The sequence below is a fragment of the Trichoderma breve genome, chromosome 2 (genome assembly GCF_028502605.1).
Source record: "Trichoderma breve strain T069 chromosome 2, whole genome shotgun sequence".
Classification (NCBI taxonomy): domain Eukaryota; kingdom Fungi; phylum Ascomycota; class Sordariomycetes; order Hypocreales; family Hypocreaceae; genus Trichoderma; species Trichoderma breve.
The window spans coordinates 43,210-59,493 of record NC_079233.1 but is presented as its reverse complement, the minus strand read 5'-3'; the positions used below and the strand labels follow the sequence as shown (position 1 = coordinate 59,493).

The 16,284-nt window shown below is 46.3% G+C and overlaps 7 protein-coding genes across 7 annotated transcripts; 4 read left to right on the top strand and 3 right to left on the bottom strand.

The window, feature by feature from the left end:
- Positions 1-1,053: 1,053 nt before the first annotated feature.
- Positions 1,054-2,113, top strand: T069G_02269 (uncharacterized protein; the record flags this gene model as incomplete). Its single annotated transcript, XM_056169479.1, has 2 exons — positions 1,054-1,331; positions 1,387-2,113. 2 exons carry the CDS (start codon positions 1,054-1,056, stop codon positions 2,111-2,113), a joined length of 1,005 nt encoding a protein of 334 aa, XP_056030371.1.
- A 598-nt stretch (positions 2,114-2,711) lies between these two features.
- Positions 2,712-4,121, top strand: T069G_02268 (transferase family domain-containing protein; the record flags this gene model as incomplete). Its single annotated transcript, XM_056169478.1, has 1 exon — positions 2,712-4,121. The coding sequence occupies one exon, from the start codon at positions 2,712-2,714 to the stop codon at positions 4,119-4,121; it is 1,410 nt and encodes a 469-aa protein (XP_056030370.1).
- An 877-nt stretch (positions 4,122-4,998) lies between these two features.
- T069G_02267 (pyridine nucleotide-disulfide oxidoreductase domain-containing protein) lies at positions 4,999-6,156 on the bottom strand (the record flags this gene model as incomplete). Its single annotated transcript, XM_056169477.1, has 2 exons — positions 4,999-5,678; positions 5,841-6,156. 2 exons carry the CDS (start codon positions 6,154-6,156, stop codon positions 4,999-5,001), a joined length of 996 nt encoding a protein of 331 aa, XP_056030369.1.
- Positions 6,157-6,654: 498 nt separating this feature from the next.
- Positions 6,655-8,946, top strand: T069G_02266 (fungal zn(2)-Cys(6) binuclear cluster domain-containing protein; the record flags this gene model as incomplete). The annotated part of the gene is made up of 3 exons (XM_056169476.1): positions 6,655-7,203; positions 7,261-8,026; positions 8,543-8,946. The coding sequence occupies 3 exons, from the start codon at positions 6,655-6,657 to the stop codon at positions 8,944-8,946; spliced, it is 1,719 nt and encodes a 572-aa protein (XP_056030368.1).
- A 524-nt stretch (positions 8,947-9,470) lies between these two features.
- On the top strand, positions 9,471-10,817 carry T069G_02265 (alpha/beta hydrolase fold domain-containing protein; the record flags this gene model as incomplete). The annotated part of the gene is made up of 3 exons (XM_056169475.1): positions 9,471-9,757; positions 9,815-9,949; positions 10,001-10,817. The coding sequence occupies 3 exons, from the start codon at positions 9,471-9,473 to the stop codon at positions 10,815-10,817; spliced, it is 1,239 nt and encodes a 412-aa protein (XP_056030367.1).
- A 272-nt stretch (positions 10,818-11,089) lies between these two features.
- T069G_02264 (uncharacterized protein) lies at positions 11,090-12,798 on the bottom strand (the record flags this gene model as incomplete). The annotated part of the gene is made up of 3 exons (XM_056169474.1): positions 11,090-11,993; positions 12,074-12,297; positions 12,403-12,798. 3 exons carry the CDS (start codon positions 12,796-12,798, stop codon positions 11,090-11,092), a joined length of 1,524 nt encoding a protein of 507 aa, XP_056030366.1.
- A 1,356-nt stretch (positions 12,799-14,154) lies between these two features.
- T069G_02263 (uncharacterized protein) lies at positions 14,155-15,312 on the bottom strand (the record flags this gene model as incomplete). Its single annotated transcript, XM_056169473.1, has 2 exons — positions 14,155-14,551; positions 14,618-15,312. The coding sequence occupies 2 exons, from the start codon at positions 15,310-15,312 to the stop codon at positions 14,155-14,157; spliced, it is 1,092 nt and encodes a 363-aa protein (XP_056030365.1).
- Between the last annotated feature and the right edge of the window lie 972 nt (positions 15,313-16,284).

Genomic DNA, 16,284 nt, shown 5'->3' with positions numbered 1-16,284 from the left:
ATTTTTATGCATCCTTTCACGTGTTATAGTTGGATCTCTGTTTACTTGGAAGACGTCCCAAGATTGTTTTGGTTGGTCTCAATGGCGCTGGTTGCTGACAATAATACAAGTTAATATATCTTCTCCATTCGATGACCTATATATAGTATATATGCCACAGAATATAATTAACGAGTGCCCTAATGTAATGATAAGGTATAACGCTCAAGTATTGCAGCTGTATATATAATCAGTACGAGGGGGCCAATAAGCTTGTTCAGTAGAAGACTTTGGGTAATGCTCTAATATAGCGCACCAAGAGGTAAGCTGCAGCTTACTGAATCCACCAGATCCTCTGCCCTTTAGCACCAGTTAATGAAGTGATATACTAGTTATACAAGAGACACTCTCTACTTCAAGTATGGAGGCTATGTTTATAATCAAGAGGGTGGGTAAAGCTGCAATAGCTGGTTTAGAGGAACGCCCCAGCCTTTGAATACCTAAGTATATTGCATAATTGCATTTTAATTTACAAGTTTGTGGGTCTTTCGCCACTGATCTCCCCCAAAATCTTATCCAACAACCAACGAAGTTTGCGTCTGAAACAAGTAGGGATTCAATTGTCTAGTTATCCATCAACATCCTACTATCTTGAGTAAAGCGTGCTATTTTACGCATACCCCTACCGCGGATTTAGGGCCGCCATCTTGCAAGTGAAGTTTTTCGCAGGGAGCAAACCACGATGGCGTCAGCAGCACAGTCCCACTGTGGTCCCTCAACGGGCGCTCTCGTGCATAAGTTCTCGTCTCTAGCTGTGGTCAAAGTTGCCTATTGTGATGTATTCAATTTGAGAAGTCATGCCACAATAGGTATAAGCCATATTTCGGGGATTTTCATTGATGAATTAGCGACAGTCACGATACTTCGACAGATGGGTAAACTTCACCTCTGGTGAGGCTCTCGTCTGGCCATATAGATTTCGTGTTTTGCTTTTTTCTCTTGCTCCATCCGCGTTGCATTTGCATTCCATCTGCGTTCAATTAACGTTTTTACTCCTTTTGGCGAACTGAAGCCATGGCAGGCACACGGTTGACTGACATGGACATTCAGATTGCATCGTCGTCCTTCATTGCTACCGGTCTCCTATATGAATATACACACAGTCACTTGGAACGAAAGCTCCCAAAATGGGACTGTTTTCCACAAACTCTACGTAACCGGATGTGCATCGAGATTGCCTGCATTCCTGTCCGAATAGGCCTCATCTACTTTTCTCTGCCCTCGGTTCTCTTAGCCTTTACGCCATCGTCCAACTGGACGGCCGATGATACACAGCGCTCACTGATTGCCTGGTTTGTATTACAAGTCTTTTGTTAGCCTTGATACCTGCTAACAATGAAAATCCAGCTCGTTAATGACCGGCGCCTATTTATTCGACTTGATGATATACAGAGAGGACTTCTTCGGAATCCTCCATCACTGCATGGGTCCTGCACTATTAGTCTGGACAAGGCTGTGTTTCTCTTCGTTCACGCCGGCCGATGCATTGGTATCTCGGAGCTTGATGATGTTCATATTCTTCGGTGCGGCCACAGGAGGTGTGTTCGCCAGTGCTGGAGTCTTCCTTCTACGAGTTGGGAAGAGATACTTGGAACGCGGCACACTATACAAATATTTCGCGATTTGCGTCGCGGGTTTGACGGTTACTACGGTACTGAGCTGCTACCTCAACGTTCTCTACTTTCTGCACACATGGGACGCAGCCTACGTTTACTTCGGCCTGGCTGCTCCGCTACCCATCATCTGGGAGACATTTGAGTGCTATTTGCAGTGGCGGTGGCTGCTACGATTCTACAGCATTGAAGCCAAACTGTGTCGAGGAGACCGTAGACCGAAAGATTTCTCAGATGAATCTGAATCTACCTCAGATGAAGCTGTTATCGAGTACAAGATACCCTCCGCATTTCCCCGAGGGACTGTGTTTATGCTGCAAGTTCTTGTTTGGCAATGGGTTGTACTGCTTCTCTGGCTGTATTTTAAATTTGCAAAGGAGTTGTACTTGCGCCAATCATTTTTGCCTATTCGATTCGCATCCCGAATGGAAGAAATGGTCCAGAATACTACGAACTGGTAGGGATTCATTAGAAACGTATGGAAGGCATCTTAGAGACGATACAACAAATAATAAAGTTTAGGGTAGGAAAACCTTTGGGATAGAGGAAGATACCAACAATATAGAGCACATTCTGCGTAAATATATCTTGTTTGCCTGATTCTGATGTTTTCCATGGTAAGGGAGATATTCTTTTCTGTTAGGTTCAACATTTTTTAGAGACCTTCAGCACGGCGTAACTTGTCTCACAAGGCGAGCAGAGAGTAATGGCCTGATTGGGCTTAGAGATCGGGCAATGATGTTATCGCAGCTCATGGCTGGATTGGTGGGGCAGCAGCGGCCAAAAAATAGCGGCCAATTCAGGTTACAGAGGTGAGAGGTTATCTGGGTGGCGCAAGCTAATGGTTCTGTCCAAATATAGAAGCACGAAATCATTTAAAACAGGGCTAGCTGCTACGTGAAATCTGCTACGGTTTCTCTGAGCAGTCCTGTGTCGAGTAAGATGTTGTGCACTGTGACGACAAAGATATAACCCAATCCAAGCTGCAGGTCTCAAAAGGGTTATTTCTACACCCAGAACTCATCTTCATTTACCACCCCAAGAAGGTTCTTCTTCAGCATGGATTGGGAGTACTTGTCCCCTCTCGACCAGATTCTTCCTCGTATGTACTTTGGCGAGATTCTCTGCTTTCCTTCTACGGACACAAATTTGTTCCCACTTCTACAGCAAGGATTGAGCAAAGTTGCGGCCAGCGTTCCGCATTTAACGTCCTTTGTTGTCCAGGATGATGCCCGACCGGGGAAACTTCGACTCGAACGCGGACGCGATAGCATTGACAACATTTTGGTAAATGTTGACGATCCATCAGAAACGATGCCTGATTACGAAAGCCTGAAAAGGACCTCATTCCCCGTATACCCTCAGTCGTCTCTCTTCTATCCTCATATTCCCAATGTACCCTGGACGGCCCCATGGCCGGTTATGCGAGCCGAAGTCACTCGTGCTCGTGGAGGATTCGTGCTTGTAGTTTTAGTTCACCATTGCGTTTTTGATGGAGTCGCCTTATCTGAGTTGCTCAACCTGTGGGCCACTTGTTGCGCCCGTAATACTTCAGCACAACCACCCGAAATCAGTCAAGCTCGTCTAAACCGAACGGTACTTCAAGGGGAAGAATTGAAACAGGAGAGCTCTCCGCCGGCGGACATTCTCAGGATCGTTAACAAACAGTCTTTTTTATCTCAAATCATATCACTCATCAAGCGAGCATTTAACTCAATCCTACCCAAACCTCTGTCGCCCAACTGGCCCATAACTTTATATCGTTTACCATATGATAAGCTGCAAGGTCTCAAACAAACCCTGAACCAGTTTGCTCCCAGACTTGGTGTGCGGTTTCTATCTACAAACGATGTAGTAAGCGCTCTGATATGGAGCTGTGCCACAATGGCAATGAGCACCTCATTCCAACGTTGGAATTTAATGGATTATTGCTCGACCGGCGTATCAGTCAATATTCGGTCAAGAATTCAGCCACGCCTTCCAGATGACTTCATTGGCTGCGCAATTGGAGTTGCCTACATTGATATGGCAAGAAAAACGCTATGTGCTGCCGCAGAGGTGGCATCGTTTGAGTCTCTAGCCCGCGTAGCTGCTGCTATACGCCACGGAGTAGATGGAATAACCAATGAGAAAATGAGGGAAATTTTAGACTATGTCGACGGTCAAGAAGATCCAACAAAGCTACAATGGCGACCAAAGAAGCTGAACGAGTTCTACATTTCTAGCTGGGCAAATCAGCGGATTTATGATGCCGATTGGGGTCCTCATATTGGGAAGTGCGAAGCTCTTCGAGTTGCCCAGATAGCTTTAGCACCGATGTGCGTAATACTGCCACCACGAATGGGATTTGAATCAAAGGACGGCCAATGCGGTGACATTGAGCTGGTTGTTTCATTGGAAGGTTTGCACATGGATCGATTTAGGAGGTTAAAGGCTATGAGCATGTTTGCAGAAATAATAGATTGCTGAGTGTTACATGCAGGTATAGGGAAATGATATTGTAGTATAAACGAGGCCTCTTGAGCTATTTGCCCTGTAGTATAACGAAACTCTCCTTTCGGAATGTCTATTGGAGCCTTGAACGAACTTACAGGGCTTAGCATAAGAGCATAATGGTGCAGTGATTGTTGCCTGATTGTCTGTCCTATTATTATGTATGGCGTTTGATACAATATTCGTCACGATACCGTCAAGATTTTAATTCGTAGCATGTAGATCACTACCCACAATCGTCCTTATTAGCAGGTATTGATAGAGATGACCTTCTCGTTTAGTGTTGAATCAGCAATCAAGACTTGGTTGCTGTTTGAATGAGGTTGCATTATTCTTCAATGAAAGGAGAGTATTTACAAAAGAATCTTTCCTTTGTACATCCAAAGATTCACCGCAGTGTATTCCAGTGTGTTCATATTTTATAGCCTCCTGACTTGATGATCATTCAACAAGTTATTTATATCTATACTGCTGAGCCTCCATTTCAAATTGCACCATATGTCCCGCTAGTGACTGTAAATCGGAAGGACGGATTGGGTCAGTGAAGAATGAATCACCCTAGAACTGGTCGAGGATCACGACTATTGCCTCCGCTTTCTATTTTTGCCGATGAAGTACAGGCATTGGAGATCAATCGACCACCCTTATCAGTGGATAAAGGCTGTTCACAGTTCATCCTCGGCAAGCTCTCATTGTGGGAGCTTGGTCTGTGGCCGTGACTGTTAAACACACTTGTCATAATTGGATATTAAGCGGTATAAATAATACTTTGACTTGCTTCGAGTAGTCGTCAGAGTCGCGGAAACGATTTCCTGTAGATAATAGGTAGCACCATGACTTTTCCTAGTATATGCTACATCGACGAATGTCTAAGATGCTTCCCGCTAACGTAGCCGTCTGCAGTATCAACAAACAAGTTCCTGCCTTTGACGTATGACACCAATGCGCCCCATAGTTTCCAGCTACCAATCTGCCCAGTAGCGTACTTTCTTCCCAGCGATAGAAAGATCATCGTTTTTTTTACAGGCTGGTAAGATGCGATGGAATCCTTCCCTGTTAAAGCAGCATCTAATGCGCCCGCCAAGTAGACAATCTGGTTATCCGTTACAGTGAGCTGCTTTGGACCAGCGTTGCTCACATCACCAATAGCCCAAATGTTCTCTGTGCCCACCACGCGCATATTGTCATCAATATTCACATTGCCCTGGGGATCAAGGAAACTGGTGGAAATGAAGCCGTTGTTTAGTCGAATTCCATGACATGGAAGATATAACTCGGTAATCACCCTTGACCCATTGTCTAGAATCAAAACTTGTGTCTTGCCATCATCACCGGCCTCAACGGCTTTCACACAAGTTTTGCGGATGAGTTCGACACCGAGCTTTTGTAAGTCTTTATCTAGAGTTGTTCGAACAGAAGAGAGTACGTTGCTGGAGCTCTCCAGTGGGACATCACCACGCATAATGAGCGTAATTTTTTTAAGCTTTCCAAACTTTGCGGCTAACTCTCCCGCAATCTCGACACCAGTTGGACCTGCACCAGCAACGACAATGTCTCTGGCGCGACTGACATTTGTTTGCAGCTCATGCCACGCGGTGAGGGTCTCCTCATGCGTACCGATAGGTTTTAGTGGCAGTCCGCTAGCCAATCTCGAGCCTGTTGCTACCACCAATTGATGGTATTGCAAAGTCCTACTCCCACCAGTGTTGGTAAGGATAGTAACTGAATTCGATGATGATTGGATGTCAGTGGCTCTGCCAAGTATAAATTCGAATAGGTCGACTGTATAATGCTCAAATCCAGTAGCAATGGGGATAAATATCGATTCATCTGGAATCATTTCGGGAATAAGGCCTCTGGTAGCCGCCACGTTCCAGAAGAAATGGCTGTTTGGCGATACCAGGATGACTTTGATTGCCGTCTTGGGAGAAGTATATTTAAGTAACTTGTGGGCGAGCGGCAAACCGGCCCATCCCGCACCAAGAACAACAACAGTTTTTTGGTCAGTCATAGCTGCGATACTGTCAGGAGAGCACAAGTCCCTAGGAGAGTAAAGTCATCATTGACGTCCAAGGTAACGTACAAGGAGTTATTAATACAGCTGGTTGCCACACCGGCCTCGGCATCGGTCGTAAGACCTCGCATCGTTGCCAATCCGAAAGCGAGAGTCGATAATGGGGGCTAGCATAAACATTTTATTAGCGGCGTTGAGTTAGTTGACGGAGGACCTGTTATTCAGGTTCAAATGTCGATGGAGTGGGGCTGGGCGGCGACAGAGGATTTGGACCGAGCTCCGTGTCCGAGATCTAGTTGCTTGTGACATCTCATCTCACAATATCTTCGACTGTGCTCGATCCAGTCGCACTTCTGCTCTCCAAGAAGTCGGCCTCGCCCAATTCATCCCCGAGAGTTCTTCTCCTGGAGCCTTTATCGGCCGATGCGCTGCGGTAATCCGTTGTGCTGACAGCCTGCCCAAGCGATATTGGTAGATTCCTCTTCTGCCGCCGTCATGTCTACCAATCATTCCACAGCTGGCGAGATCGCCATCGCCGAAGATAGTTTAAGAATATGGAGCTGCGTTACATGTCGGCGTCGCAAGGTGAAATGCGACAGAAAAGACCCTTGCTCTAATTGTGTCAAGAACCAAATCGAATGCCACTTTCCTGTTACTGGCCGTCTTCCACGCCGACGAGATCCCGCGGCGTGGAAGTCGCCAACTGAGAAGCAAGCCGAACTATTAGATCGATTGAGGCGTCTTGAATCACTCGTTACAGAACTTGCAGCACAAGTGGAAGACGGCCCGGACAAGATCCAGTCCCTATTCACGGGGCCAATGACCAGTGCCACAGGTGTCATCCATTCTGGAGAAACAGTCAACGCTGCGGTTGGGAAGCGAGGACCACGAGATTTGGAATCACCCATGGCAGTTGGCGAATTGATATCTGCCATGAAATCTTCGTTTCAAGGAGAGATAAATGAAGATTTTGGGAGATTGGTTGTTGGAAAAGAAGCCGGTTTGCAAATCGGAAAGGGTTTCTGGTCCATTTTCTGCAATGAGGTGTGGCTGAACTTCTAGCAATTAACCACAAATAAGAGGCTAATGGTGATTGATTAGGTCGAGCACATATTTCAAGCTATTCAAGATGTGACTTCCGATAAATCAGGCTCAAACCTTGAGGCCACTTCATCGAACAGCCAAAGACAGTCAAATAGCATCTACTCGGAATTTTATTTAGGAAACCAGTATACAAGAGATGTCCCTCAAAGCCTCGATGCTTTATACCCCCTACCATCACAGATGCTTTTCATCTGGCGGACATATCTAGAGAACATTGTTCCATTCATTAACGTCATTGATATTGCAGCTGTGGAAGAGGTGGTAACTAATTTGAGGGGCAAATTTGACTTCCTTGAGCCGAGCTTGCAGGCCTTATTATTTGCGGTATCCTTGGCAGCAATCACATCATTGCACGAAGAAGAAGATCTGGCTTGTTTCGACACACCGCGAATTGAGCTAATTGCTCGATTTCGCCTTGGAACAGAGCGGGCGCTCGCCAATGCCGAGCTGTTGACTACGAGAAAAATTGAAACGATCCAAGCATTCGTAATATATCTCTCGCTTCTACCATACATCGGAGGCCAGGAACTGTTATCGCCATTCATGGGCCTCTTACTAAGGATTGCGACATCTTTACAGCTGCACAGAGATGCGGAAAACTTCAAAATACCTACTCTGACCAAAGTTGAGATTGAGATACGTCGCCGACTGTGGTGGCAGATTATCTTCCTTGACTCAAAATCTCGATCAAAACGTACAGCAGGATTGTCAGCATCAGATACAATGTTCGACACTAAAAGTCCAAGCCATATGTTGGAAGATGGTAAAGGAGCATTCTTAGATCCTTCCAACGCACAAAATCAGTCTATGGTTTGCATTATACGATGTGAAATATGGCTATTGTGTCGTTTCTTGAACGCAAACCGGCCAAATCCTTTGGAGCAGAAACTAGATGCTTTCAATCGGACAAGATCAAGGCTAGAGGCTTTGTACATGCCAAGTGTATCTTCATACCATGCTCTAACATCTCTAGTCAAGACTATGACATCACTTGTGCTTTCTAAAGTCGAGCATGCGATATATCTACAGCATTTTCACAATTTGAAAGAGCTCTCTCAAATACCATCTCAGGAAATGATGCAACATCATTTAGACTTATCAATAGATATCCTCAAACAAGCTCATCGTCTACGAACAGAACCTTCTTGGAAGAGATGGAGATGGCAACTACAAGGAGACTTTCCTTGGACTTCAATGAGCCTGGTCTTCATCCAGCTCTGCCAGTCTCCCTGGTCGGCGATTTCTGAGAGAGGATGGGCACTAACACACCTAATTTTAGAAGAAGCCCAAGACAAAGTAAAAGTTAGTCCATCCTGGAACAAGTTAAACAAGCTTATCATCGCCGCTGAAGCCCATCGAGGGAGGAATCCAGCAGAGGGGACGTTACGCGTGCGTCCCCAAAATAAGCCATATACAGCCAGCTTCATCAATACGGAGGAGAACGTCAGTGGGGCTTCCGAGGCCTCAGTGACTCAGTCGGCTAATACTCATATTCCGCTCGATTACCCAGAGTCCAACCAGGCCGCATTCGACAATAGGTCAGAGATTGATGAATCGAATAAATTTGAATCCGCTATGGCATTCTATCCTATGGAATGGCGTCCATGGGATGAGGGACTCGCCACTGACAACGAATTTTGGGACTTCGATTTTGCAAATGTCGAAGAATCGCTGGAACTATAGCGGAAAGAGGTCATTAGTAATTATAAATACCTATAAACAAAAGGGGGGATTGTTCCAGATGAGTAAAATTACACAGAGAATATTACAGAACAGTTTTCAAATCAGATATTTTATCGTAGGAACTGCGCTAAAACAGGATGTTTTTTTATATCCGATCTGCGGCGGATATAGCACGAGGACTAGATTCCCCGAGTCCTGAGATCAGTCGGGCTCCTTCGCCTTCCTCTAGCCTCACGAGTAAAAATGAGCAACACTTAGACATATAGTTCGCATTAACCGTATTGCTACACCCTGTGTCTTTAGGAATTATGTATGATCATTTAGATTATCTATTAGTAATTCAATGGAAGAGGTGGACACTGAGAGCCGTGGGTATTATCCCAAGACCGCCTTTATGTGGGCTTGACTCATATTGCCAGGATTTAAATGGTTGGGCCAGCCATCTCTACTTCCATATATTATATGAATACTCGCCTGTAATAGAGCCGTTGTTTTCTCTACAGCAATACTTTAGTAGTGTCACAATGATTGCGTTGAGCACCATTACCCTCCTCAGTGTCCTCTGCACCGCAGTGGACGCGTTTTCGGTCCCAAACGTGAACGCGACGTTCAACAAGTCGCCCAAGCCGTTTGAGATTCGTGTTGACCGAAATTTCATTGAGGACACAAGACTTCGAGTGGCACATGCTAGGGCTCCGGTCTTCATGGGAGCGATTGGCGAAGGCCCAAGCCCTGAAAATTACACCAACGTTCGAGACTACTGGGTCAATGAATACGACTGGAATACCACCGAGGCGTCTATTAATAGAAAGTGAGCTAAAATAGCTGTTGGACTGTCTTAATTACTGTACTAACGGAAATTGAAAAGGTTAAAACAATTCACGACCGTTGTTGCGCCAATTATCGGAAACAGCTCGAATCCAGTTCCCTTACACTTCGTTCACCACCGTTCACCGCGCGACGACGCCATTCCTTTGCTCTTCATCCATGGGTGGCCAGGCTCGTTTCTGGAAGTCAGCAATATCATCGATGACCTAACGAACCCTCCTAACAGATCTGTGCCGGCGTTTCATGTAGTCGCTCCGTCAATACCTGGATTTGGATTTTCTCCGGCACCTCAGCGCCCGGGGTTTGGTCCGGTCGAAACTTCTCATGCTTTTAACGCATTAATGAATCAACTGGGTTACCAGAAATATGTCATCCAGGGCGGAGATTTTGGAGGTGTTATTCTTCGTTTCCAGGCCCATCTTTTCCCAAAGAATGTCGTCTCCGTGCTTAGCAATTTTTGGATCATCCAGCCAGGAGAAAATGACATCCGCAGGCTTGCGGAGGGGTTATCAACTCCGGATGAGGTCGCCTACATTAACATTTTGGAAACATATATCAATCAGGCATCTGGATATCGTGTCATGCAAGAAACGCAGCCTCTTACAGCAGCCTTTGCTATGTCAGACTCTCCGCTGGGCTATGCGATGTGGATCTTTGCGTTGATGAATGAGGTCATTGACCCAACAGTCAAATCTTGGACCCCCGAAGAGATTGTCACCTGGTCAATGATGTATTATATACAAGGACCTTATGGCGGTATGCGTTTCTACAAAGAGGTTGCCAATGACGGGGCTTTGGAAGCGGCTGACTTTGGCACTCTCCCACTTGTGGAAGTGCCAGCGGCGATCAGTCAATTTCCTTATGATATCACTTATCGAATGCCATTGGAATGGGCCAAGCGTGGAGGAAACGTTATAAGGCGGAATGTGCACACCCATGGCGGTCACTTTGCCGCCTACGAGGTGCCTGATCTTTTACTCCAAGATATCTGGGATTGGTTCGGTGATAAAGAGACTGCCGGAACGAAAGCTTTCAAGAATTAAATGTCAATGATGGTAAACGTTATATATGCATTGGTATCTTAGGAGAGACAATGAATGCAGTGGCTATGTTCATATACATGATCCACTGAGTTTATTAGACCATAATTCATCATAGTCTCGTCGTGTGATTGTCTTGACTACCTGCGAATTAGATGGTTTGTAGAGGATGCTGTGACTTAATGATTTGTGTTTTACAATCTATCAAATTAGCTACAAACGTAAAACATGAAAGGCAAAATTCGTTTATCAGTAAATGCGGCGGGTAGCATTCATTACCGACCAATCTTACGAATTTCTAGCCAGCGCAAAGGGGGGAATACTATCATGGCCCATGAACAGCCAACCCAAATGCCAAGATCAGCGCCAGTTGGGCTGGCGAGCTTAGCAATAGGACCAACATAATAAATCTGGTACATGCATAGGATTGCTCCGACCCATCCAATGATAAACGCTGTGAATGCAGCAAGGCCAAGCGGCAACCGTTTTGGATCAGACCAAGCCGTCCAGTCAAACCCGCGGGTTTTGCGGAATATCAAATGTTCTTCCAAAGTGATTACTAGAAAGATTGTAACCCAGTAGCCCATCAGAGCTAAAAAGTTCTCAAAGATATCATAAAGGTTGTTGCGCCCACCCAAAGCACATACAGTGTAGATGACAACACCAACACATGAAAGGATCCAGCGGGGTATTCGCGCACCGTATCGACCTAGCACTTGGAAACATAGAGCGGCAGAATATGTCCCGGGGATATTGTTCGCAACAAGGCCGAGGGCAACAATCACGCCGAGAAATTTTCCAAACCCTCCCAGCCCTTGGTAGCCTGCAACAACAAGGGCTCCAGACGACACATCGTTTGCAGCGCTCCATGATGTGTCAGTAAAAGTGCCAGAAGCAAGGCCAACACCTAGGAGGTTGGCAAAAGCCATCGCCAGACCGACGCCCGCGGTCGTCATCGCGAACGTCTTCCATTTCTTCGTGTTTTCGGGATAGTATACGTAAAAGTCTGCTCCCGCGGGGGCCCAAGCTACGGTCGAGGACAGGCAAAGGGAGAAGAAAGAGAGGCGGTTGCCATTAATGGTCGAAGTGCTCCCAGTTGACTGGATGGAGGTGTCAAATTTAGGGCCAGCAGAACCAACCAAAATAAAGGCTGCAATGAGCTGCGGAAGCCATGCCCATCTAGAGTTGCGCCATTCAGTCAATCTCCAAGGCACTAACTTCGACGGGCAAGCGATAGAAAAGGGAGTCAGTCTACCTACCTTTCGTATGTCTGGAAGATTGACATGCCAAAAAGCACAATAATCCAGGAAATGACGGCAATTATGATGATGCCGACAATGACGGTGAGGTGGCCATCAGCGACTGCGGATAGGATTTGTCCACCGACAAGGCAATCAATCATGCCATAACCCAACATAATCACAATGTTCAGGATGGTGCAAATCTTGCTGGGCCAATAGCCCATAAAATACCTCGCCAAAACCTAAGAGCATAAACAATCAGAGCCATAGGGAGATTATTGGGTTGGCCCACGCAAGCCCTGAGGGTTAAAATAAAGAAGAGGGAAAGGGAAACACTCTTTTCATACCATGGTGCGATTCCCGCTGACTGGGCCAAACGTGCTGATATAGGCAACTCCCATAGCTCCTAAGATGGCGCCAAAAGTTGCGCATAGCGCTGCATCCGTGAAGCCTAGAGAATAGTCAAGTGGTCCAAGCATGCCAACGGCCATGTTGTTGGCAGTGATGTTGGAACTGAACCATAACATCGTCATCTGCATGTAGCTGGAGGCACCAACTTTCTCTAATCGCTCCGTGACTGGCACTCGCTCGATTCCGCGAGCCTCGAAATGCTTAAGGCTGAGAATTCGCTGGTTGACGCGAGCGATGAACCCGCTAGGGGGCGCCACAACCCCTTCTGAGATTTGGCTCTCTAACGTGGGCTTAGAGCCATCAGTTGCTGTGTCATTCTCGGCCTTCTCCATCGGTGCAATGTTGGATGGAGGGAACGAGACTCATTCGCGCGGAGGCAAAAAGAGGGGAAGCAAAAACGAAAATAAAAATGAAGAAATGAGAAAACGAAAGAAAGAAAGAAAGAAAAAGGAAGTAATGGACAGATAAGAAAGATCTTGAAACTCGACTCGTGCAAAAACAGAGAGAAAAAACTCTTATCGGCCGGCGCACACAACGGAAAACGCGGAAAACATGGCAACTCGGCAACTCGGTCCACTTAAATCGACTTGGATCGCAGATTTCAATTCGCTCGCGTGACTCATATTGTCAATCGAAATTCTCGTTCATATGAAGATTGCTGATCGCTTCACTTACATGCTTACATGAGGAAAATTGTTCAGAACAGTCTGTATAATACACGAGGAACAATGCGATTAGGTGCTGTTCCATGTTGCATCAGACTGGAAAAGAACATTAGCGGCGATTCCTCTGCAAGTAAGCGATGCCTCCGCAGTGGATCAGATGCTACGAGCCGGCCTAGGTGTGTCGCGGCATCTAAAACCGTACTCCCATCCCGCGCGGGCTGTTGCTTCGGGAGGCGATGCGGCGTTAAGCCAAGCACACATCTAATCAAGCGACCAATCACTAAGCATGGATCCGGATCTAGATTTAGATGAGGCTCAAATAAAGAAACATAATGAGATCTTATGTTCAGTGCTAGGCTCGGAACATTGTTGTGCAATTGGATTACGTATATAGCCACCATTAGTGTAAGTTGAAGACTCACATCCTCGTATCGTCGTGCGTTGTAGCTGGCCCTCGGGATATTTCTGGCAAATCAACAGCTACAGCGGCCAACGGAAAAACGAGGTTAACCTCACTCCTGTACGCCGATCTCGAGATCAAGACTCCACATGGACGTCATTGAGAAGAGAAACAGAGCATCATATGGCTCAATGTCGCCCATGGACAGACAAACATCACGACGAAACATACAAAAGGACAAAAGACTGACGGGATATACGTGACTTTGTGCAGTGCGACTGGGAAAACTTGAGACTAAATGGTTCACCTTGCTCAACTGCAAGCTCAGTCGCCACTGAAACCGGTTGACTAGGGAGAATGTTTGCGGGCTGACGCAGCAATAAATGGGTTTGTTCCTATCGTTAATATGTCTGAGGTAGTCTCCAAGTATTTTCTTTGGCTGCCAGAAACTAAATCTTAAATGTAATGATTGCACATCGTGAGCCCCCTCCTTATCAATAGCGCAATTGCTGTCATAACACAAACACAGATAGTGCTACAATTGAGTTACTATAACTGCGACTTTGTGTATTATCGTACTGCTTCATGAAATGTGTATTTAAATCGCTCCATGTAGACCGTACTCAATTGACCAGTTGGTACTCTTGACTGACTGCTCCCAAGCCATCTTTAGTATAGAGTGCGAGGAAATGCGTTTGATCGACGGTATACAGCCCGGGCCAGTGCGAGCCCGCATCACCAGTGATAGTGGTTCCGCTCCAGGTAGAGCCTCCGTCCGTGCTAGTAACAACTTTCATCTGGGCTCCATCGATACCATTGCCACCGGTGCCGGCCACATCCTCGTTTGTCATAAAGCTTGTAACGAGGGTGCCACCAACATTGACAACCTGGGGAGCCCCTGCATTCTTCCCATTGCGCGCCGTATAGAGACGCGCTCGCTGTCCCCATGAGTTACCATCATCATGCGACAAGACATAGTCGATAGAGAAGGGACCTGACTCTGTATTCTCGAAAACGGCACTAATTATACGAATTATTATTAGTTTACAACAGTATCATTGTTAACAGACGGCAGTGTAAGCTCACATTAGATTACCAGAATTATTGATATTCGCGACGCCAATCATTCCATCGCGCGATGTGCGATCACCTCCAGAGACCTTGATCCAGTTCGACCAAGTCAGCCCTCCGTCAGTGGAGCGCTTCATGTAGCCATCTTGGTCATTAGCATTGTTCTCAGCGGAGTAGTAGCACTGTAGCGAACCGTCTGCAGCAAGACGGAGAAAAGGTTCCCAGAGGCCATTAGGGGTACCTGGGGTGGCTGCTTGCTGCTCCACGGTCGATAGGTAAAGAAAGCTGGCGCCACCATCATCGGAGTATGAAACAGTAATTCGGTAATATGTGTAAGAGCCTCCTGAGCGATCATGGTTTCGATAGGCGTATACGATACGTCCACTGGGAAGCTGCAGGGGCATAGCGTTATCAACGTCATGAGCAGTTGAATCGGCACGGTAGACTTCGCCAACAAAGTGCCATGAAGTACCGCCATCACTGGAGCCAGCAAGCCTAAGAATGCTTTGGTTGTTTTCATGGGCGGTATAACCCGCAATCAAACCTCCATTGTTGGTGGAGCTTGCCCGAATATATACTCCATTTGTGTCTATAACATTAGGCGAGCCAGCCTGAGTCACGATGCCGGGTGATCGTTGATCGAGACTGGCAGGAGTGCCTAGAACTCCGAGAGGAATGAGTAAAGCTAGAAATATTTTTGAGGAAAACATTCTTAATAGCGGGCTAATGCTGGACAAGGTGATATAAATACAATCATCAGCAGCATTGACAGGGAGACTGGTAGTTTTTATATCTGGAGGCAAGGAAACATGCGGCCTAAGGCTGCGAGCATGAACGTTTACCCCATAATATGCTTAAACACCATCTCGCGGCCCGTTTCAATTTTGTCATAGCTTCCTATCCTAGTATAGCCTGATGATCATCCCCGCTGAAGGATTTTGTTTACTCTTGGAGTACTCGATCGGGAGTTCCGAGCCGGCTGCCTAGCAAGAGATCGTCGTTGAAAGAATCCTGTGGGTTCCACTTTCCAAGCCGCAATTGTCAGACTCGAATATTGTATCTTTAGGTGGTTTGATTGCTCGAAACAGGTATCGTATCCCGAATATATTTACAAACTCCTGTCTTGAACAAGTGGCCATAGAGCATGCTTACAACACTCTACTATTGGAAGGCGTCTTCCATCGTACTGGACTCCCCTCTCAAAAAGTATCAATCATGTCAGGTTAGCGGACAAATAAACTGACGAGTACATCTAACCCACAATTCAGAATACCAGAATACCTACATAGTACACGCTAGCTGGCTGCGCAAGCGAGAGGTTAAGTAACTCACGAGACGCGAATACGACTCCGCCTTTACGTTTCCTTGTAATAACTCTATTACTCTCTAATGGATCCGTATAGCTCGGTTGATTTCCCAAATCTTGGGTAGCAGTTAGAGCTAAATGACCGGTAACTGGAATCAGGTGGTTTCAAATACTACAATACAAGCTCCACATTGATGCGAGATCAGGTATGGATTATTTGGCATTCATTCCCCTATGGCAACGTAGCCCACCTTGGCAAATGAGCGTATTACCCTGGTGACTGAGCGTATAAGTGGTACACTCTTAGCGTCAAAGCTTGGGTTTATGCGACCCAATCCGACGCAGATATGGTGTAGCATTGCATATTCGGGAACTA